The sequence below is a fragment of the Kogia breviceps genome, chromosome 14, assembly GCF_026419965.1.
Source record: "Kogia breviceps isolate mKogBre1 chromosome 14, mKogBre1 haplotype 1, whole genome shotgun sequence".
NCBI classification, from domain to species: domain Eukaryota; kingdom Metazoa; phylum Chordata; class Mammalia; order Artiodactyla; family Physeteridae; genus Kogia; species Kogia breviceps.
This window is the reverse complement of record NC_081323.1, coordinates 14918286-14945709: the sequence shown is the minus strand read 5'-3', so window position 1 is coordinate 14945709 and position 27424 is coordinate 14918286. Positions and strand designations below refer to the sequence as shown.

The following is a 27424-nucleotide window of genomic DNA, read 5'->3' as shown; positions in this document are numbered from 1 at the left end:
ATTCAATGTATGAATACTACACAGAAATGAAAAGACACAAACTGCTGATACATGCAAGAACATGAATGATTCTCCAAAACATTCTTCCCATGAAAGAAACCTTTTACAAAAAAGTATACATACTATATGATGATTTCATTTATACGAAGCTGTAGAACAGATTAATCCATTTTCTGGAGAAAAATCAGAACAGTGGTTGCATCTGGAAGGCAGGGGTCACAGACATTGACTGACAAGGGGCATTAGCCAACTTTCAGGGATTTTCCAAACATATCTTGATAAGAGTTACACAGGTGTATCCACTTGTTGAACTCAATGAATGTGCACTAAAGAGTTGAGCATTTCATTGTTTGTAAATTTTACACCAAAAGAAAAATGTAAACAACTATTGAATTCTAGTTAATGATATGCATGCTGAACTATTTAAGGGGAAGTGTCCTTATGTTTGAAATTTCTTTGAGATGCATCAAAACATAAAATGAATTGGGGGAGATAGAGGCTGATACTTGATAAAACAAGTGCAGTAACATGTTAATAGTGGAATCTAGGTGATGGGGATACAGATGTTCACTGTAACAGGTATTCATCCTTTCAACTTTGTTGTATGTTTGAGATTTTTCATAATAAAAGGGTGAGTTATTTGAGGGTTTTTCAGGAAAGTTCTTGGCTAGGCTTCGGACAGGGCAAATAGAGACACGAATCTCAGGGAGACAGGAGCCCGGCAGTGTGACCTTGCAAAAGTAATAACATTTTTAAGTCTGTTTCTTCAACTATCACGGAGGCACAATGGGAGTCGGTATTATTAAGAACTTTGTCGTGGGGAAAGGGGTCCTCAATCCACGTCCCAGCCACGCCACGTGCCCACTGCCGTTTGTGCCCTATCAGCGCCCCTTTACACTCAGCAGCCCTTCAAGGGCCTATCTTGGCAGTCGCTGTGGTAGCCGCACCCTGGCTTCCGGGACGGCACCGGAAGTCGCTTCTCAGACGCTCTTCCTATTGGAGGCCGGCCTTTCGCGGGGGCGGGGCCATTGGGAGGCGGAAACAGCCTCAGGTATGGCGGCGGCAACGCTGCTTTGTCTGCTGGTGCTGCTGCTTCTCGGGCCGGGCGTCTGGGGCCACGCAGAGCCCCCACGCGACAGCCTGCGGGAGGAGCTCGTCATCACCCCACTGCCTTCTGGGGACGTAGCCGCCACATTCCAGTTCCGCACGCGCTGGGATTCGGAGCTGCAGCGGGAAGAAGGTGAGAAGAGGACGCTGACGGGAGAAAGATATCTGTGGCACCTGCTGGGAGTGGGGTGGAGGCTAGCCTTGGGGGCGAGGACTGATCCCTGGGTGAGGTTCTGGTCCCTGGGCTTGGGGCCCGACAAAGATGGTCCTTGCAGGGCTTCCCTGGTGGCGCAGTGGTTGAGAGTCCGCCTGCCAATTCAGGGGACACGGGTTCGTGCCCCTGTCCGGGAAGATCCCACATGCCGCGGAGCGGCTGGGCCCGTGAGCCATGGCCGCTGAGCCTGCGCGTCCGGAGCCTGTGCTCCGCAACGGGAGAGGCCACAATAGTGAGCGGCCCGCGTACCGCAAAACAAACAAACAAACAAAGATGGTCCTTGCAGAAGGATGGGATAGTTTTTGAAGAATCCCATTATACCAGTGAAGAAACTGAGCCCCGGAGAGGAGCAGTGACTCTTCCTGACTTCTAGTCCAGTGCTCTCTCCGCAGCTCCAGGCTGCCACTCTAAACCTTTAGTTAAAACCCTCTGTTGACAACACTGATGATGATGCTATTGACGGTTACGGTTTATCGTGGGTGCTGGGCGCGGTGATAAGTTCTGTGAACGGTTACAAGGAAGAAATTGGAGGTATAGAGAGGTAAGGCACCTGTCCAAGATCACATCGCTTGTAAGTGACTGAGTCTGGTCAGGAATTTAGATTCCTCTGACCCCAGAACTGGGGTGTATTGTTTCTTTGGGGTGGCTGAGAACCCTCCCCCCAGGATCATCACTCACCTGCTCCTCTTTCTGCAGTATCTCATTATAGGCTCTTCCCCAAAGCACTGGGGCAGTTGATCTCCAAGTATTCTCTACGGGAGCTGCACCTGTCGTTAACCCAAGGCTTCTGGAGGACTCGATATTGGGGGACACCCTTCTTGCAGGCCCCATCAGGTGCAGAGCTGTGGGCCTGGTTCCAAGACACCGTCACTGAGTGAGTGCCCACCTTGAAGCCTGTGGCAGGCCGTGGTGGGAACATGGCAGGGCAGGTGTTGTCCTCCTCCTACTGCCCTTGGGGGCAGCAGTTCCATGGGGGTAAATATGGCGTTGGAAGTAAGAAATATTATGACTTAGTGGCATTCTTTACTTGGCTGAATATACTTCCTTCCCCTAATACTTCCAGACCAGAGGTGGCGTATGCGTATATCTACAGAGGCAGATAACAATATCTGGTGCTTGCTTGGATGTAAGGCAGTAGGAAGCTGCGGCAAACTGGATAGCCTTTTAAAAGGCATTCATTCACATAATAATAACAAAATGCCACAAGGGCCAAACAAAATATATGTGGGCTAGAATTGGCCTACAAGACACCAGATCTCTGTATTAGAAAAATTGCTTTTATTTGTGTGTGGTGGGGGGGTTAGGTACTGCGGTTGGACCACAGTATCCTCTTAATCCGACTATGGGAAATCAGTAGCACGTGTATGATTAAAAAAAAAAAATTGGAGTCAGAATAGGGAGTGATGGGGACTGTGGCAGAGCTTGGGAGGACAGCTGCCACTCAGCTCCTATGGATTGTTGCCACGTGGGAATAGGGGCCTACTGTCGTCAGATACTCTCATTTTTAAAGAGTTACCAGCAATCTGGATTTTAATGTGAAAATTGGCAAGTTTAAATATCACCAAGTAATTAAAAAATTAAAGAAATGCCACATGGGTTAATGTGCACGTCAAATGAAACATGGCTGTGGTTTGGGTAGAGCTTTCAGGCTTCCGGTTTGCAATCTTTATTTGAGGCCTAAGGATTGGAGCAATTGGAAAGCTCTGAAGAGAGGAGTATTGAAAACCCCCAGGACGGCTCTAAGGTGATGTCAAATGAGGAGCAAACACCACAGTAGCCAAGGCTTCCTCTCTTGTCTGAACCCTGGCTTCTTTGCCTTTTATCCTAGCTGCTCTGCTGTCACTGTCTCCCCTCATAATTATCTATAATATGGAGGTGATGTTCAGAATTCTAGTTTTATTCTGTTATTAGTATAAAGAGCAAATCTGTTTTGGTATTTCTCTAAGAAAAAAATCTAATTTAATTTGATGTTTCTGTGGGGTCCTAGAATGCTTGTTTTCCCTTGCTCAGTGAGCCTCTTTAGATGAAAGACTTCCCACTCTGAGGGTAGAACCAGGACTCACCCAGGGTATTCACAGGGAAGTATGTCGTTTTGCCCAGCTGAGCACACCCCAGGGTGGATCAGTGAGCTGATCTCAGCCTCTGGCGTGTGGGGCGTTTTGCATAGCATTGTGGGAGGCACGTGGGTGACCCAGACTTGCTCCCTGTCCTCAGGTTGCTCACAGCCTAGTTGAGGAGAAAAGATGCTTAGGACGAGATGCTGTTGCCATCCAGCCATTTCCCAGGAGGACCCTGGTGAGAGGCTCGGATGGTCAGAACTGCAGCAGCCCAGGAGGAGGCTGTGGTTGAGGAGGGTGGGAAAGCTTCCTGGAGGAGGGAACCGCTTCGAAGGGGAGCAGGAGGAGTTAGGAGGGCATTACCAGGCGGGAGGAGGAACCACCCAAGCAGAGGCCTCTGGGCATGCAGGGATGGCCAGAGGGGAGTGAGGAAGAAGGGGCTGATTGGGGAGACCCAGGAAGCAGGCCGATCGGGGCAGTTCTGGCTCCAGCAGCTGGCTGGCCTCATGGCTTGGCAGCCAGCTGCAGGCTTGGAGGGAGGAAGCAGACACAGCCCCGGGACAGTGAGCGGGTTTGTGTCTCCGTTTAGCGTGGATAAGTCCTGGAAGGAGCTCAGTAACGTTCTCTCAGGGATCTTCTGCGCCTCTCTCAACTTCATCGACTCCACCAACACAGTCACGCCTAGCGCCTCCTTCAAACCCCTGGGGCTGGCCAATGGTGAGACAGCCTCCGCAGCCCCTTCCTTCTTCCTGTTCCTCCTACCCAAGCCTTTGCCTCCTTTCCCCTCTGCTTCCTTCTTCCTCAGCGGGGCCAGGTCATAAATCCCCTGGGTGTGCAGGCCCCAGAGGAAGGTTTCCCGAGACTCTGCTGTCTCCGCATTGCCTTCCCAAAGGGAGGAGGGTGTCCTCCCCGCTTCCCCCTGAGCTGACACTGTTAGGGCGGTGGTGCTAGAGAGTATGTGTGGGTCCTGAGGAGGGGCGCCCCAAGAGCTTCCCCAGACAGGCTTCCGTCTCTCAGGCACGGATCACTCCTTCCTGCGCTATGCGGTGCTGCCTCGGGAGGTCGTCTGCACTGAGAACCTCACCCCGTGGAAGAAGCTCTTGCCCTGCAGTTCCAAGGTGAGGCCAGAGGGGCCTAAATGTAGGTGGGAGCCCCAGGGAGTGGATGGAGTCGGCAGATGCCCCCTCACTGCCTGACAGATAACCTCGGCCCCATGCCCAGGTGCCCTGCCGTGCGGGGCACTGGCCTTTTCTCTCTTGCCACCTCCTCCAGGCAGGCCTCTCCGTGCTGCTGAAGGCCGATCGCCTGTTCCACACGAGCTACCACTCCCAGGCAGTGCATATTCGCCCTGTTTGCAGAGTAAGTCATGGGGAACAGGTGATGGGGGCCATCCAGGGGCTCTGAGAAAAGGAGCAGGTAAAGCACGTAGCCCAGTGTCTACTGAGGGCTGAGCCAGTAGTCAGTGGGAGTCAGTGTGATGATGATGACTCAGGGCACTGGCCACGCACCAAGGAAACCAAGTGGTTGCCTGGCAGGCATTCACTCAGTCTTCGTCGTGGTTAAGAGTGATAGCCGTGTGGGTGCAGCTGCTAGCTCAGCCACTCACCAGCTGACTTGACCTTGAGTGAGTCATTTTATTTCCCTGGCTTTCTCATCTGTCAAATGAGAATAACAGTAGTATCAGTTCCTCTGGTGGTCGGCCGATGGTTCATCCCAGTGATGCGCATAAAGCTGCTGGCACGCGGGCCGGTGCTCGGTAGTGGGTGGTAGCAAATTGATGGCTGGGGAGACACAGAATAGACGAGGGATTGAGTCCGGGTAGTAGTCCCTGGGGCTGTGCGGCTGGGGGAGTGGTAGGTCCTCACTGCTGCCTTCTGGCCCTTGTGGTAGGATGCACGCTGTGCCAGCATCTCCTGGGAGCTGAGGCAGACCCTTTCCGTTGTATTTGATGCCTTCATCACGGGGCAGGGGAAGCAAGGTAAGCTACCTTGGCAGCCCATCTCTGCCCACCCACTGCCAGCCCCACCCCATCTACGCGGAGCAGGCCTAGTCCCGCCCCTGCTCAACCCCTCTCTGCTCCTCAGACTGGTCCCTCTTTCGGATGTTCTCCCGAACCCTCACAGAGCCCTGCCCCCTGGCCTCGGAGAGCCGAGTCTATGTGGACCTCACCAACTATAGCCAGGTACTAAGACTAAGGCCTCCAGCCACACACATCGCCCCCCCAGCCCCCAAGGCCAGCCTGCCCCTCCACTCGCTTCTCAGCCCTGCCGTTGTGTCCCCAGGACAATGAGACATTGGAGGTGTACCCGCCCCCGCTCACCACGTACCAGGACGTCGTCCTGGGCACCCGGAAGACCTATGCCGTCTACGACCTGCTGGACACAGCCGTGATCAACAACTCGCGCAGCCTCAACCTCCAGCTCAAGTGGAAGAGACCCCTAGGGAATGGTGGGTGGGAGGAGGGCGGCTGCAGCCCCTATAGGCTACAGAGGGTTCAGCTCATGGGGGAGACTCACAGTCCTGCCTCTTCACCGCGAGGTGACAGGCTTGTGTTTAGACCCAGAACTCTTGAGTCAGACATCCTGGTTCTAACTCCACCTCTTCTAAGCTCTGTGCCCTTGGCAGGTTCCTAACCTTACTGCCTCATCTTGAACGCGGGGACAGTAATACCTAGCGGATCAGACGAGGTAATTAATGGAAAACATGGAGGTCACTCATGCATTCATTCGTTCAGGCAACAAAAATTTTTTTGAAGACAGAAGTACCTGGGTTTTGGGCTTCCCTGGTGGCACAGTGGTTAAGAATCCGCCTGCCAATGCAGGGGATACGGTTTCGAGCCCTGGTCTGGGAAGATCCCACATGCCACGGAGCAACAAAGACCGTGCGCCACAACTACTGAGCCTGTGCTCTAGAGCCCGCGAGCCACAACTACTGAAGCCCGTGCACATAGACCCCGTGCTCGGCAACAAGAGAAGCCACTGCAATGAGAAGCCTGCGCACCGCAACTAAGAGTAGGCCCCGTTCACGGCAACTAGAGAAAGCCCGCGTGCAGCAACGAAGACCCAACGCAGCCAAAAATAAATAAATAAAAAAAATAAATTTATAAAAATTTAAAAAAAAAAAAAAAAAAAAGAAGTACCCGGCTTTCGAGCAACATTAACATCTGATAGTTGAAGCAGGCATCAAACAATTGTGATTATGTTCAGTGTTACCAAGGAAAAGTGTGGAATATCGTGAGGAGCACTTGGTTTGGGTTGGAAGGGACACAGAGCTCGGCCCATATAAGTACTTAGTAAATATTAGTAATTCTGTTATCATTGCTGTGGGTTGGGGGAGACAGAGATGGTTCCAGAATGCAGGTTTCCCAGTTCTGATGGCAAGGCATTACCCGCTCCCCTCCCTGGCTTTGAGACTCAGCCTGGTCCAGGGAGTGAAGGTGGGGAGTGATGCTTTTTTTTTTTTTTTTTTTTTTTTTTTTTAAAAAGGTGTGGTTAACTGTTGACTTTTCTCTGAACAGAGGCCCCAACCACGCCCTTCCTGTACGCCCAGCGGTACGTGAGCGGCTACGGGCTGCACAACGGGGAGCTGAGCACGCTGCTGTATAACACCCACCCGTACCGTGCCTTCCCCGTGCTGTTGCTGGACACTGTGCCCTGGTACTTGCGGCTGTACGTGCACACCCTCACCATCACCTCCAAGGGCAAGGAGAACAAACCAAGTGAGTACTGAATCCTGACCCAGCCCCCTACCTCCCCTCGAGGTCCCCCAAAGCCTCAGTTCTCAGCGTCATTCCGAAGTGCCTCGGCAGTCTACACAGGCATCATGAGTTAGGAATAGTTTGAGAAATGGAAAGGGTAACCTCACCAATGGCAGATCTGGAAGTATTGATAAAGCCAACAGAGTTAAACCACATAGTTCTGGTGACTCTTAATAGGACTTGATAAGGGCAGGAGTTCCCATATCTTTTTCATTTGCTTCCTCCTGCTTCCTGGTGCTCTGGGCACATGTTTTTGTTTTCTGATGATTCATAGGCTCTTTCAGGTGGAGAACGGGTTAGCAAGAAAAACAGAGTACTGGAAACAAGATAACAGCTGGAATAGATGGTTTTGCTTCCTCGGGTGGGGTAAAGAGGTGGGATTTTTAAAATTTGTTTTTATTTTCTATTATTTTTCTAAGGAGGAGTTAATATTTACTGAGTGCTTTCTAAGAGATGCCAGGCATAGCACAAAAGCACTTGTTTTCCTTTGGAGTGGAGGGAGACTAGTCATACAGAAGACGACTTCCTAGGAAGAGGTTACAGCACTTCCCAACAGCTCGACTTAGAATCTTCTCTAAACCCCTCTGTTGTTTCCCATATTTTCAAGCCTGTGGTTAATAGTTTTACTTATTTTCAGCCCCACTATCTGTACCACCTTCAAAATCTCTACTTCAAACATCCTACGTATGTATTTCGTAGGTTTTTCATTTTTTTGTTTGTTTGTTTCTTTTGTTTTTTTTAAACTTTTGCTCTGGAAAATTTCAAACACATACCCAAATGGAATAGTGTAATGAACCCCCCATGTACCCATTATCCAGCCTCAGCAGTCTCCAGCTTCATATCCTATTTTTTGTTTGTTGTTGTTGATGTCTTTCTTCCAGTTTTATTGAGATATAATTGACATATAGCACATGATAAGTTCAAGGTGTTCGGCATACTCATTTGACTTACATCCATCATGAGATGATGACCACAGTAAGTTTAGTGAACATCCACCGTCTTGTACAGATACAAAATTAAAGAAATAGAAAAAAACTGTTTCCCTTGTGATGAGAACTCTTAGGATTTACTCATAACAGCTTTCATACATAATGTACAACAGTGCCTATTATATTTAACACGTGGTACATGACATCCCGAATTCTTATCTTAGAACTCGAAGATTGTGCCTTTTGACTGCCTTCATCCAGTTCCCCTTCCACCTACCCCTCACCTCTAGTAACCACAAATCTGATCTCTTTTTCTATGAGTTCATTTATTTCTTTATTTTTAATATTTATTTATTTATTTGGCTGCAGCGGGTCTTAGTTGCGGCACACGGGATCTTTTCTACCGTGTGCGGGATCTTCGTTGCGGCATGCAGGATCTTTAGTTGCGGCATGTGAACTCTTAGTTGCGGCATGTGGGGTCTAGTTCCCTGACCAGGGATGGAACCCGGGCCCCCTGCATTGGGAGCGCAGAGCCTTAGCCACTGGACCACCAGGGAAGTCCCCTTTTTTGTTTATTTTTGAAGTATAATTGACCTACAATACTATGTTAGTTCCTGGTGCATAACATACTGATTCAGTGTTTCTGTACATTTCAAAATGACCGTCATGATGAGTCTAGTTACCATCTGTCACCATACAAATATTATACGTAGTTATTGACTATATTCCCCACACTGCACTTCATACCTGTGATTCATTTATTTTGCAGCTGAAAATTTGTACCTCTCATTCTCCCTCACCTATTTCTCTCCCCACCCCCACCAGCCTCTGGCAACCACCTGTTTGTTCTCTGTATCTCTGACTGTTTCTGTTTGGTTATGTTTGTTCATTTGTTTTTATTTTTTAGAGTGCACATGTAAGTGATATCATACAGTATTTGGCTTTGTCTGATTTATCTCACTTAGCATAAGATCCTCTAGGTCCTTCCATGTTGTTGCAAATGTCAAGATTTCCTTCTTTTTTATGGCTAATATTCCATTGTTTATATGTACCACATCTTCTTTATCCATTCGTCTATCCATGGGCACGTATGTTGTTTCCATATCTTGGCTGTTGTGAATAATGCTTCAGTAAACGTTGGGGTGCATATATCTTCTTGAATTAATGTTTTCATTTTCTTCAGATAAATACCTATGAGTGGAATTGCTGGATTGTGTGGTAGTTCTATTTTTAATTTTTTTGAGGACTCTCCCTGCTGTTTTCCATAGTGGCTACACCAATTTACGTTCCCAACGGAGTGCACTGGGGTTCCCTTTTCTCCACATACTCACCAACACTTGTCATTTGTTGTCTTTTTTTTTTTTTTTTTTTTATTGTCTGCGTTGGGTCTTTGTTGCTGTGCGTGGGCATCTAGTTGTGGTAAGTGGGGGCTACTCTTCGTTGCGGTGCGCGGGCTTCTCATTGTGGTGGCTTCTCTTGTTGCATAGCATGGGCTCTAGGCACATGGGCTTCAGTAGCTGTGGCTCACGGGCTCAGTAGTTGTGGCTTGCGGGCTCAGTTGTTGTGGGTCACAGGCTTCAGTAGTTGTGGCACCTGGGCTCAGTAGTTGTGGCTCGTGGGCTCTAGAGCGCAGGCTCAGTAGTTGTGGTGCATGGGCTTAGTCGTTCCACAGCACGTGGGATCTTCCCAGACCAGGGCTCGAACCCATGTCCCCTGCATTGGCAGGCGGATTCTTAACCACTGTGCCCCCAGGGAAGTCCCTATTTGCTGTTTTTTTGATGATAGCCATTCTGACAGGTGTGAGGTGATAATCTCATTGTGGTTTTGATTTGCGTTTCCCTGATGATCAGTGATGTTGAACATTTTTTTGTGTGCCTGTTGGCCATCTGTATGTCTTCTTTGGAAGAATGTCTATTCAGGTCCTCTGCCCAGTTTGTAATGTGGGGTGTTTTTTTGACGTTGAGTTGTATGTGTTCTTTGTATAGTTTGCGTTTTAACCCAGTATCGGATATATCGTTTGCAAATACCTTTCCCATTCGGTAGGTTGTCTTTTCATTTTGTTGATAGTTTCCTTTGCTGTGCAAAAGCTTTTTAGTTTAATGTAACCTCATTTGTTTATTTTTGCTTTTGTTTTCCTTGCCCGAGGAGACATACCCCCCAAAATATTGCTAGGTCAAAGAGCATACTGCCTATGTTTGCTTCTAGAAGTTTTATCATTTCAGGTTTTACATTTAAGTCTTTAATCCATTTTGAGGTTTTTTTTTTATATGGTGTGAGAAAGTAGTCCAGTTTGATTCTTTTGCATGTAGCTATCTAGTTTTACCAATACCATTTATTGAAGGGGCTGTCTTTTCCTCATTGTATATCCTTGCCTCCTTTGTCATAGATTAATTGCCCATATAAGTGTGGGTTCATTTCTGAGCTCTCCATTCTGTTTCACAGCTTCCTGTCATTTTTGTTTCATCTCTCCCTTTATTTATTTATTTTTTGGTTTGGTTATGTTTCTGCTGGAGTATCTTAAATTCTAGACATTGTATCAATTCACCTTTAAATACTAAAGCATACAAATATATAATCTATCATTGTCATTCCTGTTTCCCCAGTGTTCTTGAAAATAATTTTATAGTTGGTTTGTTTGAATTGGACCAAAATAACCTGTCACATTACATTTGCTTGATATGCTCTTAAGTTTCTCTCCCTCTCTTTTTTAAAGTAATAGACTTTATTTTTTTAGAGCAGTTTTAGGTTTATAGAGAAGTTGAGCAGAAAGTACAGGGCTCCCGTATACACTCCCCCTCACCCCCATTTCCCTTGTTATTCACGTCTTGATTGGTGTGGTACTCTTAAATCTCCTTTAACCTATAAAACAGTTCCCAGGCTTTTTTTTTTTTTTTTAATCTATTTGTTGGCAAAACTAGGTCATTTATTGTATAGGATGTTCTACATTCTGGATTTGCCTGTGTTTGACATGTTCCTCTGTCCCTTGTGTATTCTTGAGTATCAGTGGTTAGATTTAGAAATTTGATTAGATTCAGGTCTTATATTTTTGGCAAGAAAACTTCCCAGGTGGTTCTGTGGACTCCCAGGCACATCACGTGAGGCACCTGATGTCTCGTGGCCCAGTTTTCATGATGTGAAGATGGATTAGTTTGAGCACGTCCTGGGATGGCTGCCCTGGAAACACCTTTTCCCTTTTCTGCAATCCTCCTCCCTCCTGTGAGCCTGCCTGGCTTCTGTGATCCAAAGCCCTCCTTCTAGGCACCCTGATCCAGGCCCCAAGGCCTTGATAGGTAGGGATGAGAGGTGCAGGTAGTCTGAGCCCAGGAAAGAGCTATGGGTGGGATTTCCCTGGTGGCGCAGTGGTTAAGAATCCGCCTGCCAATGCAGGGGACATGGGTTCGAGCCCTGGTCCGGGAAGATCCCACATGCCACGGAGCAGCTAAGCCCATGCACCACAACTACTGAGCCTGTGCTCTAGAGCCCACGAGCCACAACTACTGAAGCCCGTGCGCCTAGAGCCCGTGCTCCGCAACAAAAGAAGCCATCTCAATGAGAAGCCCGCGCACAGCAATGATGAGTAGCCCTCGCTCGCCGCAACTAGAGAAAGCCCGCGTGCAGCAACAGAGACCCAATGCAGCCATAACTAACTAACTAACTAACTAACTAACAAAAAAAGAGCTATGGGTGGACCCTACCTGTCCCCAGGTTACATCCACTACCAGCCTGCCCAGGACCGGATGCAGCCCCACCTCCTGGAGATGCTGATTCAGCTACCGGCCAGCTCGGTCACCAAGGTCTCCATCCAGTTTGAGCGGGCGCTGCTTAAGTGGACCGAGTACACCCCGGACCCCAACCACGGCTTCTATGTCAGGTGGGCTCCCCCGACCTGCTGCCCCCACCCTCTCTGCTACTTACCCTTGATGGAGGAGCCGTGAGGAACACGGCTCACAGAATATCTGTCTGTTTCTCTGCAGCCCATCTGTCCTCAGTGCCCTCGTGCCCAGCGAGGTGGCCGCCCAACCCGTGGACTGGGAAGAGAGTCCCCTCTTCAACACCCTGTAAGTGTGACCTCAGCCGCTGGGCGTTGGGGTGACACCAGCTCAGAGGATCAGGTTCCTTCGGGGTGGGCTGGGGCTTCTTCCAAAGTGATGAGTAGGTTCCCTCAGTCCTAATTAAAATCCTAGTAGCCTCTAATATTTGCACAGTCTTTATGGAATGATCCTAAGGAGCTACTAGGAGAATCAACAGGTGAGAAGCGCAGTATATATAGCCCAAGTGTACTCATTATTTCTCTTAACAGATATTTAATTGAGCGCTTATCAGATACCAGGTACTTCAGAGAGCACCAGGTGTACCACAGTAAACAAAACGGACTTGCCCGTGCCCTTCTTGTGCCCAGTCTAGAGGGGGGCTGCTAGGGTCACTGGGGAGTAGTCTGGTGGGTAATTCAGGAAGGCTGCTTTGAGGAGATGGCCTTTAGGCTGAGACCAGAAGGCTAAGGAAGAGGCAGCCAAGCGAAGGCAGGGCCCCCTCCCTCTCCCACGGCACACCGGAGCTGCTCTCGTGTGATCAGATTTCTGTGTTGAGCTTTGAAAGGCTTTGAGGCTAAGAAGGCTTTGAAAACCCTTACTGCCGAGACTGGCCCAGTGCGGCCCGAGGAGGGGGTGGCGAGACGGCGCCGGGTAGCAGCCGGTCCAGCCTCACTTCTCCCTCCCAACCCCCAGCTTCCCAGTCTCCGACAGCTCCAGCTACTTTGTGCGGCTCTACACGGAGCCACTGCTGGTGAACCTGCCCACGCCGGACTTCAGCATGCCCTACAACGTCATCTGCCTCACGTGCACGGTGGTGGCCGTGTGCTACGGCTCCTTCTACAACCTCCTCACCCGGACCTTCCAGGTTGAGGCGCCCAGCAAGGGCGGCCTGGCCAGGCGGCTGGCCAACCTCATCCGGCGTGCCCGAGGCGTCCCCCCTCTCTGAGGCGTGCCCTGCTCACAGTGGGGCTGCTCTTCCTCTCCGAGGTGGGCGGCGACTGACCCCCAGGTCTCCTCCTGCCGCCTGCCCTCCCCCGAGGCAGTTTCCGAACCAAGCTGACCCCTGGATTGGGCCAGGCCTAGAGTGGCGCTATCAGGACAGTAGCCATGAGCCAGATGTGTGTTTGAATTGAAATTAATTTAAATTGAAAGTGTACTTCCTCAGCCGTACTAGCCCCACTTCAAGTGCTCGGTAACCAGAAATGATTAGCAGCTGCAGCCCTGGGCAGCGAGGACAGATGTTTCCATCACTGCAGAAAGGTTTGTTATACGGTGGCCTGGATAACAGGGTGTGCTGAGGAATTCGTATCGCTCTGTGGTAGGTGAGGTTTACTGGGTGTGGAATAAAAAGTGCCTAATTCCTTGCTTCCTTGCCTCCTGTCCCTGAGGCCTGGGAAGAGCCAGGGACTAGGGTGTGTTTGCTGGGTGCCTGAACAGGACCTCCTACCCCATCCCCTACTCCCCACCAAAGAAACAACCAACCACCCAAATAAAATTCCCCTACCTCCTCCCACCCCTGCCAGAAATTCCTTCTGTCTCCTGCTTCCCTCCCCGCCCACCACCGTCTGACTGTAATTCCCAGAACTCCCTGGGTTTGGCTGGGAGTGTTTTATGTCAGCATTTCCATGACCAGGAAAATGAATCATCGTGCGCCTTTTAGGAGCCCTGAGAACCAGTCCCCTATCACCAAGCGTAGGGCTGGAGAGATGGAAGAGCTCTGCGTGGTGGTTTTCCAACCAGACTGAATTAGAATCATCTGGGGCACTTGTGAAATAATGCGGATTCCTGGGGTCCAGACCCTGTGAGTTCAGTCGTTCTGGGTGTAGCCTAGCCTTCGAGTTTTTATGTTTTTATCAGGCTCCTCTGGAGCTTCTGTTGCAGGTGGTCCTTAGACCACCCACAGGCTTTGAAGCCCACCACCGCCTACCTCTCCTGGTCGTAAACCCTGGATTCCTGTAAAACAAGTCCTTAGGCAGATGTCTGCCCTACCCCCATTGTCTGTCTCTTCTTCTGACACTTGGCTCAACTGTATAAGCTAGTTTGTGGTCTGCCTCTCCCTCCCCCAGTTCTCCCATCATAGTGGTTTGGTGGATTGCCCATCAAACAGAATGCCCTGCTCCACCAACCACACACACCCCTCAACTGCTAGGTTCACTCTGACTGACAAAACCAGGTGAGATGTTGCTTCCTCCAGGAAGTCTTCCCTGATACACCAAGCTGCTGTGTGCCTCTCCCCTCCTTGGACTTAGCTTTCATGTTCCTTATCATCCTGGCTGTTACTTTCCTTTACCTTCTATTAGACTAGGAGCTTCCTGGAGGCACAGGGGCTGTCCTCCATCTGGCCCTGACTGCACTTAGGACAAGTAAGTGCTCAGTCAACAGATGTAAATGTATGAATGGGTGTGGGCTATTCTGGCTTGGGTTCTGGGGTCTAGAGGTAGGGATGGGTAGGGTGAGGGGCTTTCTAGGAACCCCACAAGTATGAGTGCAGAATCTTTAACACAGTATAGGATTGGTCATGTCTGTACAGCTAACAGATGGGACTGTTCAGGTTACCTCTGAAGGTTTTCCAAGAGCCTCTAGAACATACAAACGATGTGTGTGTGTGTGTGTGTGTGTGTGTGTGTGTGTCTAGGAAGGGAGGTGATGTGAGTGAGCTAGTCCAGACCATGGGCAAAAGCAGCTGGGTCAAGATGCTTTTACTCAAGTGGTGTTCGCTATACTTGCCATTATTTAACCTAATGGAGAGGGTATTACTGTCCCCACTTCACAAATGAAGAAACTGAGGCTCGGAGAGGTTTGGTAATTTCCCCAAAATCATAAGACCTGTAAATTGAGAGAGGCTTGGGATTTAAACCCATATCCAATTTCAAATCCCAAGTGCTGTGTCCTACAGCCTCTCATAACTTGACATCAAGATGTTTGTTGTAGCTTTGTTTATAATTGCGAAGAATTATAATTTGGAAAAAATGTAAATGTTCACCAACAGGGGATCCATGGGCCATTATGCAGTCACTAAAAAGCATAGTGTTGGGACTTCCTTGGCGGTCCAGTGGTTAAGACTCTGGCTTCCACTGCCGGGGCACCGGGGAAGTAAGATCCCGCATGCTGCACAGTGTGGCCAAAAAACAAAAAGCATAGTGTTGATCTGTACGCATCAGCATGGAGAGAGGTCCATAACTTTTGTTGAATAAAAAAACCAAATTACAAAATCGGAGATCTAGTATGATCTGCAGATGTAAAATATATGTATAAACCAGTAGAATGATGACATGGAAGTTGTTCACCAATATATTTAGAGTAGTTATCTCTGGGTGGTAGAATTTAAAGGGATTTTTTTTTTTTTTTTTTGCGGTATGCGGGCCTCTCACCGTTGTGGCCTCTCCCATTGCGGAGCACAGGCTCTGGACGCACAGGCTCAGCGGCCATGGCTCACGGGCCCAGCCACTCCGCGGCACGTGGGATCCTCCCGGACCAGGGCACGAACCCGTGTCTCCTGCATCGGCAGGCGGACTCTCAACCACTGCGCCACCAGGGAAGCCCTAAAGGGATTTTTATTTTAAAAAGAATATTTTTTTTTGGCTGCGCCATGTGGCTTGTGGATCTTACTTCCCTGATCAGGGATGGAACCCGGGCCCATGGCAGTGAAAGTGCCAAGTCCTAACCACTGGACTGCCAGGGAATTCCCTAAAAATTCTTTTTAGTATCATTTGAATGCCAGTGAACAAGTATCATTTTTTATAACTAGGAAAAAGATATTTACATTAAATAATCTTAAATATCCATGAGTAATCAGCAAATAAGGAAACTGGCCTCTTTTACTGAATCACTTGTTATTTTAACTCCTAACTACATTTAGGTCCAGTTATCACACAAAGGAATTTATCAAACACTCATACACACCCTCCCTCAACCATTAGCCTTGGACACTCAGGACTTAAGTGTTTCTTTTTATGGGATGCAACAAACTCCACTTTGACAATTACACTTTCCCAAATAAGGACAGCATCCCTCAAACAAATAAGCACATGGGTCAACTCACCTCACTGAACCATTTTGTGAATCTTCACTGCATATGACATTGACCATGCTGAATATACTGGGAGAAACTTAACCCAGAATAGGGAAGAGGCCATTCTAGGAAGGGAATTCAAGACCTTCTGTTAGGCAGCAATTCTCAATCTTGGCTAGAATATTAGGATCTCTTGGGGAACTTTAAAAAAATGTCCCGATGCCCAGGCTTCATCCCAGACCAATCAAATCAGAATTTCTGAGTGTGGGACCCAGAGACTCCTCAGGGGACTTCAGTGCGCAGCCAAGCTTGAGAATCTGGCCTCGTTTTCAAAGCAGTATGAACATTTATTTTCTTGCTTAAAAATCCTAGGACGTGGGATTCTGGAGGGCAGGATGGTTGGCACTGTGTAAAACAGGGGACCCACTTTTTAAACTTCACACATTTACATATGGCTTGTCTTTAACACAAACGTGTATTGCTTTCTTAAATTTTCTTGTGTACGCGGGCCTCACCGCTGTGGTCTCTCCAGTTGCCCAGCCGCTTGGCGGCATGTGAGATCCTCCCGGACCGGGGCACGAACCTGTATCCCCTGCATCGGCAGGCGGACTCTCAAGCACTGCGCCACCAGCGAAGCCCGCAACAACAGCTTTTGAAGGCAGCTACCAAAAGACTTCAATATTCCTGCCTCACAGGGAAGGGGGTGTGCGCGGCTTCAGGTGGAGGTCGCACTTCCTCGTGCTGCCTCCAGGGGGCAGGCAGGGCCTTCCTCAAAGTGTGGGTCCTAACGGCTGAACAGCAAGTGACCTGATCCCAAAGAGAGCCAGCAGAAGCCCCCAACCCCACCTACATTTCTGAGATACCAGAGCGTCAAATAAAGGGCGGGATGGGGTGGGCAAGAGACTGGAACTGGGTGAGACCTATCACTGCAGCAAAAGGGCTTTAGGTGACCTCTGAAGAAGAAAGGGACCATTTCAGGAAACAGTGACACTCCTTGGGCACTGAGGAATTCCCTGAGGGGTCTTATGAAAGGTGACATCCCCCCAAATCCTATTTGTTCTTTTTTTAAAATGCAGTGGACGGCACACTTTAAAAGCAGCCAGGGGGACTTCCCTGGTGGTCCAGTGGTTAAGACTTTGCCTTCCAATGCAGGGGGTGTGGGTTTGATCCCTGTTTGGGAAGCTAACATCCCACATGCCTCGGGGCCAAAAAACCAAAACATAAAACAGAAGCAATACTGTAACAAATTCAATAAAGACTTTAAAAATGGTTTACATCAAAAAAAAAAAAAAAAAAAGAAAGAAAGAAAAGAAAAGAAAAATCTAAAAGCAGCCGGGAACGAAGGAAACTAATACTCCACGTGCTTTTAAAAATGGTTTGGTCACAAAGCACTGAGCTGATCTCCCTGTGCTATGCCGCTGCTTCCCACTAGCTATCTATTTTACATTTGGTAGTGTATATATGTCCATGCCACTCTCTCACTTCGTCCCAGAGGGGTGGGATAAGGAGGGTGGGAGGGAGACGCAAGAGGGAGGGGATATGGGGATATATGTATACATATAGCTGATTCACTTTGTTATACAGCAGAAACTAACACAGCATTGTAAAGCAATTATACTCCAATAAAGATGTTTAAAAAAAAAGTGGGTTGGTCTGCATGCACAAAAATAAACTCAAAATGGCTTAAAGACTTAAACTTAAGACATGATACCATAAAACTAGAAGAGAGCATAGGCAAAACGTTCTCTGACATAAATCGTACAAACGTTTTCTTAGGTCAGTCTCCCAAGGCAATAAAAATAAAAACAAAAATAAACAAATGGGACCTGATCAAACTTACAAGTTTTTGCACAGCAAAGGAAACCATAAAAAAAAAAAAAAAAAAACCCGAAGAGACAACCTACAGAGTGGGAGAAAATATTTGCTAATGATGCAACAAACAAAGGCTTGCATCTTTGTAAATGCAAATCAAAACTACAATGAGGTACCACCTCACACCGGTCAGAATGGCCTTCATTAAAAGGTCTACGAATAACAAATGCTGAAGAGGGTATGGAGAAAAGGGAACCCTCCTACGCTGTTGGTGGGAATGTAAATTCGTGCAGCCACTACGGAAAAAAGTATGGAGGTTCCTTTAAAAACTAAAAATAGAATTACCATACGACCCAGCGATCCCACTCCTGGGAATATACCCAGATAAAACTATAATTCAAAAAGATACATGCAGGGACTTCCCTGATGGCACAGCGTTTAGGAATCTGCCTGCCAATGCAGGGGAGATGGGTTCAATCCCGGGCCTGGGAAAAGCCCGCATGCCATGGAGCAACTAAGCCCGTGCGCCACAACTACTGAAGCCCACGCGCCTAGAGCCTGTGCTCCGCAATAAGAGAAGCCACCGCAGTGAGAAGCCTGCACGTCACAACGAAGAGTAACCTCTGCTCCCTGCAACCAGAGAAAGCCCGTGTGCAGCAATGAAGACCCAATACAGCCAAAAATAAATAAAATAAATAAATTTATCCCAAAAAAGACTATAGCCAAAAAGACTTTAAAAAAAAAAAACATGCACACCTATGTTCATAGCAGCACTGTTCACAATACCCAAAACATGGAAACAACAAAAATGTGGTACATATATACAATGGAATATTACTCAGCCATAAAAAGAATGCAATAATGGCATTTGCAACAACATGGATGGACCTAGAGATTGTCATACTAAGTGAAGTGAGTCAGAAAGAGAAAGACAAAAATACAAAACAGAAAGAGACTCACAGAGAGAACAGACTTGTAGTTGCCAAGGGGTTGGCGGGGAAGGAGGGGGATAGACTGGGAGTTTGGGGTTGGTAGATGCAAACTATTACATTTAGAATGGATAAACAACAAAGTCCTACTGTATAGCACAGGGAACTATATTATATCCTGTGATACCCCATAATGGAAAGAATATAAAAAAAGAATGTCTGTGTGTATAACTGATTGACTCTGCTGCACAGCAGAGACTGGCACAGCATTGTAAATCAATTATACATAAATTTTCTTAAAAAATGGGCTGGTCAGAAGTGTTCAAAGAACTTCGGCACCATAATCAATGTAGTTCCCAAAGTACCCGTGTCTTTCTTAAGGCAGATACCAGCATCCTATTCTGCAAAGAAAGAAACTGTGGCTCAGAGAGGTGAAGGGAGTTGCCCAAGATCACACAGCAATATCCACACCTAGTGAAGTCAAATTCTTCTAATTAGTAATAAGTCCTTTTCCATTACATTCTTATAAAATAATAATTATTAATATATTAAATAAATTATTTGTTACAATTTGCAACTTATTTACTACCATTATTGTTATCAGAACAGTCATTCATTGAGGGCTTAGTCTCAACACTTGTGCAAAGCATTTTACAAGTATCACATCCTCTTAATTCTCACCATAATTCTCTGAGATTGATAGAGAAGGAGAAAAGCAACCTCTGATTCGGGGGCTGACCTGGCACCATCACTGGCCTTACGTTCTCCTGATGAATGTAAACATTTCACAAGACATCAACATCAAACAAGGCCATTCTGGGACCATGATATATCATGACAAAAACAGGACACTCTGTAATCATGTTTAAACACAGGCAAAACCAACTAAATTATACAAGCCACCCAAATGACCAAGCATCCCCCTATTCTGTCTCATGTGAGTAACAGATGCTGCTTTACCAAATACAGCTCTAACTTCTATCTAATCGTCCCTTCTTAGAGTTAAGATAAAGATACCCATTCGGAGAACTTCCCCACTTCCTGACAGCATTCATCCAGAGGAAAGCCAGCTTCCTGAAACCCTCCCCCAAATCACCCAACACAAGCCCATGTCCTATAAGTTCTTTCTAACATTCTCTTAATAAGATACCATATTGTTTTCCAAGGTGATTGCTCTTCCTTGCTGCAGTGAGTAATAAACCCAACTAGTTCAACTAGAACGGGAGTGATTTTAGTGGTCTCTGGCTAGAGACATTAGCAAGTACAAGCATTATCCTTATTTTATAATTAAAGAATGTAAAGCTCAGAGATGTTGAGAAATTTGCCCAAGACTACAAAGAAGTGAGTAACAGAACCAGCACCAATCTGTATCCTTGTTTATTTAAATACTACACTTGTTGTGGTCCCCGTGACTCAATCTCCTCATCTGTAGTGAACCAGATACTCTCTGTTCTCCAAAGGTACCTCCATCCCACATCTTCCCAGAGGCAGAAATATGAAAACATTGTCAAAGTCACTCTACTTGGGAGAGCTTGGACCTCCTGTGTTAGGAAACTCATACAGCAGTTAAGTGACATCGCTATTTTGCCGTTTCCTCCCTTGAAGGATTCTTAGGATGATTAATCAAAGAATGCAGGCAAAATGTAGCACAGAGCCTGGTGCTCAAAAAGGGTAGTAGCCCCTCCTTAACTGAAGTAAGAAGCCCCCTCCCCACATGTGACTTCAGGCAAGGGGATTCCTCGGAAAAATGGACAATTAAGCCACATGCTTCTTCTTTTCTCCTTCGGAGAGTCCAGGAGAGCAATGTGCACCCAGATTTGACCTGGCCCAAGGAATGAAAGCTTTCATGTTGAGGTGTCTGTCCCATGGGTTTTTGGGTAGCTTGTGGTGGCCATTAAGAGGTAGATGGTGCTGTAATGGGCTTGCTTCCTATACCTGGTAGGGCCTAGTCTGAGGACAGGAAAAAGGGAGGTGACAGCTGCTCTGCAGACTACTGAGAAGGACCACCATTTCCATGGACCCTATTGGTTAAGGTTCTTAGGTTGCAAACAACAGAATCCACTCCAGTTAGTTTAATTTGAATATGAATTTATTGGAATATAAGACAGACAGTTTGAAGCCACATATTGGAAAATGTGCAACATCACTGTGAGGGAAAGGGGCTTCTTTATTGAAAAGACCTCTGCCACTGTGAGGAATGTGCATCTGCATTCATTCCTTCCTTCCTCAAATAATTATGGACTGTCTCCTTTGTGCCAGGACCTGTGCTAAGTGCTAGGAATAAAGGGAAGCCTTGCTCTCATGGTGCTTAGAGCCCACTGGATGAGACAGAGCTAAAGCAAGTAGACCCATGTTGGGAAGGAAATAGGCAGGGTTCTGCTGAGGAGGGTGGTGTTGAGACAGACTCAGAGGAGACCACACTGTTTCAGAAGCAGCCACAGCCCAGCCCTGCATGCGTCCTCCTTGAGTTCAGAGTTTCAGGGGAGCACAGTTCGCAGGTCCTCTGCAAAAAGAAAGGAACTTGCTGATTGACATCTCTGAAGCCCCAGACCTGGACACCGCTCATCGTGACGGATCCTAGACTTTCCCAGAAATATGCAGCCAAAGGCCACTCCAGAACCGGAATGACCAAGAAGGAAGTGAGTTTCCAAGCCTAGGTGAGGAGCTCAGGAGCTCTGCGGACCTGCTCTGTAGGGTGGCTGACTCAGTGTTGCCATCTGAGAAAAGGGGAGCACGTGAGGAGGCTCAGATTCTCATGACGGGGCTTCTAGGGTGACCTTCTGCCAAGCTGGCCCGTGGAGGATGTGCTCAGTGTGCGGTTTCACAAGACACCGCAGCCACTTCTCCTGGGAGGCAGCGAGGAGGAAAGACACTGTGCAGGTGTGAATGGTGCATGGCCCCCTGAGCGCCATCTCTTTCCCCAGCCCTTCCCCTCCCACGCTGCCCCGCCTCCTTTCTTACCCTCGTGTCCCCGCATGACCACCGCAGGTCTTCATGCAGCTCTCTGCAGTCAGGAAGTTGTTCTTCTTCCCTCGGCAGCCGCCATATACAAAGATGTCACAGTGCCCGGACTTGGCATTGTAGAAGTACCTGATCTTCCGGGCCCTGCAGGGACCCGTGTAATGAGGCTCCAGGCAGAAGGCAGGCTGAGAACCTGCTGAGATGGGAGGGCCTCTGAGTCAGTTAGGAGGGTGGGCATCACAGCTCGGTCTACAAGGTCACAGCTGAAACCACCAGTTTGTTTGTGATAGAGAATGTTAGGGTTCTGGGGGCTGGTCAAGTTGAAAAGGCCATTGACAACCTGCTTTCTGGGACATTATTATTAATGTTGCTAGGCGTGACATGACATGATAATCATGTAAAAGTTTATATCTCCTTCATGAAGTATTTAAGGTTAATTGGTATGATGCCTTTGATTAGCTTCAAAAAACTACCCACGTTGGGGCTTCCCTGGTGGCGCAGTGGTTGAGAATCCGCCTGCCAATGCAGGGGACACGGGTTCGTGCCCCGGTCCGGGAAGATCCCACATGTGGGGGAGCAGCTAAGCCCGTGCGCCACAACTACTGAGCCTGCGCTCTAGAGCCCGCCTATCACAGCTACTGAAGCCTGTGCGCCTAGAGCCCGTGCTCCACAACAAGAGGGGCCATCGCAATGAGAAGCCCGTGCGCCGCAATGAAGACCCAACGCAGCCAAAAACAAACAGCAAAAAACTCTACCCATGTCAATTATATCTCAATAAAGTTGGAAAAAAAAAAAAACTCTACCAAAAAAAAGGAGGACACAGGTAAAAAATATTCTCCATATATCAATAATTATTGGAGCTGGTACCTGGGTTTTATAATACTATTCTCTTCACTTAATTGTATGATAAAAGGTTTCCACCATTAATAAAAAAGTGTGAAGGAATCAGGCTGTAATGGAGAAAGGCATGAAGAAAACATACCAGTGTGTTCACTTCTGTTACCTCATGGGGACTGTAGAAATTGAATATTGACACTATATTGATATTGTGATTTATAATAAGAAATATATACATTTTTTCTTTGTCATTTTCCTGGCATGGAGTTCCTAAAAACCTTGGTATTTCTTTTTCAAAAATTTTTTTGTTTGTTTTATATTTATTTATTTTGGTTTTAGTTGCAGCAGGCAAGATCTTTTAGTTGCAGCATGCGGACTTCTTAGCTGTGGTATGAACTCTTAGGTGCGGCATGCATGCGGGATCTAGTTCCCCAACCAGGGATCGAACCTGTGCCCCCTGCATTGGGAGCGCGCTGTCTTACGCACTGGACCACCAGGGAAGTTCCTAAAAACCTTGGTATTTCTTAAATGCTGAGAGCAATAATGGTGTCTTTTGTTATGTGAAGTAGGTGACTTTTGGGAAGACCCTAGTAACCCCAGAATGGGCTCTGGTTGCCAGAGGAAACCACTGCCTGACAGGAAAGTTGCAACTTTCATTCCTACTCTCCTCTGAGGCCTTCCATCCACCTTCCCCCAACCCCAAACCTCAGGGATTGGAGAGGAGCTGGAGGTTGAATAGTCACCAATGGCTAATGATTTAATGCATCATGACTAGGTAATGAATCCTTCATAGCAAGACATTCATGTTATTCAAAAGGACTAGCATCGACCCAGGGAACAACATAGCTACACGTTCCATCACGGCTCACCTGGACCCCTGCAGCAGCCTGCCCACGGGCCTCTGTCTCTGCCCTTGGCCCCCTAGAGGCCACTCTGCACACTGCAGCCGCACAGATCTTGTTACAACTTGAGTCCTACCCCATTGCTCCCGCGATCAATCTCTCAGTGACTCCCCATCTCTGAGTCAAATTCTGATTCTTATAAAGTCCTACTTGCCCCCATGGCCTCTCTGCCTCATCTCCTTCCACGTCCCCCCCCCCCAACACCCACTCAGCTCCAGTCACCCTGGTAATTGCTGCTGCTGCTTCACACCAGGCACGTTCTTGCTGCAGCCTCTGCTCCAACTTGGCCCCCTCATCACAGAGGGTTTCGCTGATCAGTCTACAGAAAGAGCACAGCCTCCTTTATCCCCATCACTCTCTACCTTCCAAACACTCGTAACGTAGCAGAGGATTCCCCCTTTTGCTATTGTCGGTCTCACTCCGAGAAGGCAAGGTATTTTTCCGTATTCTGTCTACAGCTCTTTCCCCACACCAAGAACCAAGCCTGTAGGGACTTAATAAATATATGGCCAGGGAACGAATCTCCCATTTCATGCTCATGCCAAGCGCACAGTCATTGAATAGAATGGATATAATGGAACTCCTGTTAGTGCAAAGTCTACTTGATGATGGGGCAGCTCTACATAATTATCAATCTACCTTTAACATTCTGTATCTTAAAGGGATAATAAAATAACAGTCAAAAGGGGACAAAGGAGCGACTTCCCTGGTGGTCCAGTGGTTAAGACTCTGTGCTCCCAATGCAGGGGTCCGGGTTCAATCCCTGGTCAGGGAACTAGATCCCACATGCTGCGACTAAGATTTCAAATGCCACAGCTAAAGATTCTGCATGCCCGCATGCTGCAACTGAAAGATCCTGCATGCCGCAACTAAGACCTGGTACAGCCAAATAAATAAATATTTTTTAAAAATTTTGGCGGGACAAGGGAAAGGGCCTTGAGCCTTTACTATGTTTGTATCAGCCTTGGTCCCGGGAGCCACATCTCACACGAGCGTTGTGTTTCTTGCTTTCCCTGCAGTTGCTCAGCTCAGTGGTCCCACATCTTTCTGATTAATTTTAATACTAAAGGAATAATCATTATTTGACACCTAAATATTTTTTCTTGCCCAAAGGAGGTGGGTAGAGAAATTTTTTCAGATTAACACATCTTGGTGGAAAACAGAGAAAATTGGCCGTGAAATGTGATTAAACTCTTTAAATTCATGACTGGTAAGCTGTTCAAAGAACCCATGTAACATGGTTCCCGTGTTCAGTGAGGAAACTGCAGAAGACTTGCCCCAGGACACACGGCATGTGGGTCGTAGGGTCAGGACAAGATACTATCATATCACAACCCATTTGATAAACTACCTGATTCTGCAGGAATTCTGAAAATACAGGTGACTGGTAAGGGTTTTCTGGGTGCAGTGTCCCACGTTCATTACTCCCCTATCTCTGAGTCTCACCTGAGCCCCCGAATCACAGGGAAGAGTGAGTCTGGGTTTTTCCCTGACACCAAATATGTGGTGTCTCTACCAACATTAACCAATTCCCCAAATATCCACTGGGCATCCCAGAAGGCAATTCACTTCTGACACTAAATCCGTGGAGTTAGTGCAGATCCCACAGGTTGAGGGCTCAAGACTGTCCTTACTTCAAACGCCAGCCACGCGATCCTGAGTTACACTTGTAACCCACTGGCTAAAAATTAGAGGTTCCATGAGCCCACCTCCATGTTCAATGACCAATAGAAGCGGTGACCGAAATCAGGAAAACCCTTTACTTACCGTTCTCATGTTATTATGGAGGAAAAAGCTCAGGGACAGCGAAATGGAGGAGATGCGCAGGGCAAAGCGGGAGCAGAGGTGGGCGGAGGCCCCATGCCCTAGTGGAGCACAGCACCCTCACGGCACCTCCGTGTGCTCACCACCCCGAAAGCGCTCGGAACCCCAATATTTATGGATTTTGATTGAGGTGTCAATAAATAGACATATCGATTGAATCATCGGCCATCGGTGATTGAGCTCCATCTCAATACCCTCCCGTCACCCCAGAGGTGCCGGGATGCGGGGTGATGAAAGTTCTAGCCTATAAACACATGATGAGTTTTTCTGGAGACCAGCCCCACCCTGCAGGTCTCTCAGGTCCCATTCCTTTACTCACCTCATTACCATAAAAAAGACAGTCAATTCCAGGAGTTTCAGGAGGTCTGTTCCAGGACCAGGACAAGGATCAAATATTGATCTTTTTATTACACTACAGTGAGGTTCAGGGAAACGGCACTGAGCATGAATAGAGAGTCTCAGAGATGGGATTCCTGATCTGGTAGATTTGGCGGGATATAGATTTTTTAATGTTAAGTTTAATTTGTTTTTCCTTTTGAGAGTCATGAAATGTCCCTGGAGTTACAACTGCCCAACTTCCCAGGAGAACTCCAGAGAGGGCTGTCGGCACCCACCCCAGCCCTGCCCCCCAGCCCCGTCCATGGACTCCCCTCATCCCCCCCCCCAGCCTGCAGAGGAGAGGTGTGCGGGACTTACCTCTGGCATGGCTCTTGTGTTTATCCCCCGGGGTGCAGGTCACCAGGGTGCCCAGGAGGACGAGAAGGGCGATGGAGAGGCAGAGCCGGCTCATGTTCGTGGCCTTGCAGGAGGGCTTCGGAGGAAAGCTGGGGGCTGACAGCGCTTTTCCTATCCCAGCTGAGGGGTGGGACAGGCAATGAGGAGGGGAGTGAGGAAGGGGAGGAGCTGGGCTCAGTCCTGTTTATTGCGCAATCTCCCCACCTAACCAGCCTTCCTGCTCATGCCTGCTGGGGCCAAATGCCCAGTAACAGCGCTTCTCAGACTTGACTCTGCCTGGGGGTCTCGTGGGAGCACGGATTGTGATTCCACGGAGGGGATTTTGTCCAATATGTTGACTCAGGGAGCATCCCAGCACCTCGAGCAGTGCAGGGCAGGTGACGGACAGTCAGTGGGGGAATGAGAGCAAATTAAGAGACAGATAAGTGATCAGAAGTGTGTCAGTTCAGGTCCTTCTTTCAGCTCCTGCACGTGTCATCCCATCTCAGCATCAATACCTGTCACCCGCACCTCTACGCTTACCTAACTCAGAAGACAGGTGTGACACAGGACACCATCCTGTAACCGGTGCCACAGCGTCTCAACTGGATGGACACTTGCTGTTTGCTTGGCACTGCGGTCCAGGCTGAAGCTGAACTGGAGGAAGGCGTGTCCTCTGGGGGCAGCAACCGTGTTTTCTGGGTAGAAAAAGGAGTAAGGGGTGTGGGCAGAGGGGAAGCAGGGAGCTGAACATGTCTCCACAGCAGCACCTTCCACTTCCCCTCACCTGATTTCAGAAACAGGAGAGCTGCCTGCCTGCCTGAACCTCAGGGGAGCATGAAAGATCGCCTGCAAGAGCCCCCCTCCTCCTGTCTCTCCCCCAGTGGTTTTGGAACCATAGGACCTCAGTTTGGGTACCAGCTCTGTCTTTTCCTAACTTTCTGCCTGAGGACTTAAACCTCCCAGAGCCCCAGTGTCATCAGGTGTCACCTGAGATCCGTGCCGCCCACATCACGGGGTTGCTATGGAAACAGTGGAGGCAACAGACATAAATTCCTTCTCCCTGCAAAGTCAAAGTCCTTGTAATAAGAATAATAATGAGTAATGACGGCAGAAAAAACTTAGATTCTTCTATGTGTCAGGCTTTATCCAAAGCACTTGACACATAGTAACTCACCAAATCCTCATAAATCCTAAAAGAGGGGAGAGAAAGTGTTGGTATTTTCTCATGTTACAGAGGAGGAACCTGAGGCAACAAGAAATAATTTGCCTAAAGTCATACGTTGTAGAGAGAAAATTTGAATCCAGGGGATCTGGCTTCAGTCTCTGCACCATGCA

General features: G+C 48.0%; 2 protein-coding genes across 3 annotated transcripts; one reads left to right on the top strand and one right to left on the bottom strand.

Moving 5' to 3' along the window:
• The first annotated feature begins 1007 nt into the window (after positions 1–1007).
• On the top strand, positions 1008–13608 carry PIGT (phosphatidylinositol glycan anchor biosynthesis class T). 2 transcript variants are annotated; one of them, XM_059037764.2, is made up of 12 exons: positions 1008–1240; positions 2018–2195; positions 3968–4095; positions 4396–4496; positions 4651–4737; positions 5269–5356; positions 5463–5560; positions 5661–5826; positions 6896–7096; positions 11770–11935; positions 12039–12122; positions 12789–13608. In XM_059037764.2, the coding sequence occupies exons 1-12, from the start codon at positions 1054–1056 to the stop codon at positions 13039–13041; spliced, it is 1737 nt and encodes a 578-aa protein (XP_058893747.2). In that variant the 5' UTR covers positions 1008–1053; the 3' UTR covers positions 13042–13608. The 2 variants fall into 2 exon arrangements, with proteins under 2 accessions (XP_058893747.2, XP_058893746.2); XM_059037763.2 differs by having other exon boundaries at positions 4600–4737.
• Positions 13609–21015: 7407 nt separating this feature from the next.
• On the bottom strand, positions 21016–26163 carry LOC136792563 (spleen trypsin inhibitor I-like). The gene is made up of 4 exons (XM_067012980.1): positions 26069–26163; positions 21810–22020; positions 21681–21694; positions 21016–21122 (listed from the first exon to the last, which is right to left on the bottom strand). The coding sequence occupies exons 1-4, from the start codon at positions 26160–26162 to the stop codon at positions 21016–21018; spliced, it is 426 nt and encodes a 141-aa protein (XP_066869081.1). The 5' UTR covers position 26163.
• Positions 26164–27424: the final 1261 nt, after the last annotated feature.

What these genes read in the sequence shown, in the direction of transcription:
- LOC136792563 (XM_067012980.1), bottom strand. Translation starts at nt 26,162, where the DNA reads ATGAGCCGGCTCTGCCTCTCCATCGCCCTTCTCGTCCTCCTGGGCACC. An exon ending in ACACAAGAGCCATGCCAGAG is followed by an intron (nt 22,021 to 26,068) that starts GTAAGTCCCGCA and finishes ACTGACTCAGAG; the next exon opens with GCCCTCCCATCTCAGCAGGT.
- PIGT (XM_059037763.2), top strand. Translation starts at nt 1,054, where the DNA reads ATGGCGGCGGCAACGCTGCTTTGTCTGCTGGTGCTGCTGCTTCTCGGG. An exon ending in ACCTCACCAACTATAGCCAG is followed by an intron (nt 5,561 to 5,660) that starts GTACTAAGACTA and finishes TTGTGTCCCCAG; the next exon opens with GACAATGAGACATTGGAGGT. An exon ending in GAAGAGACCCCTAGGGAATG is followed by an intron (nt 5,827 to 6,895) that starts GTGGGTGGGAGG and finishes TTCTCTGAACAG; the next exon opens with AGGCCCCAACCACGCCCTTC.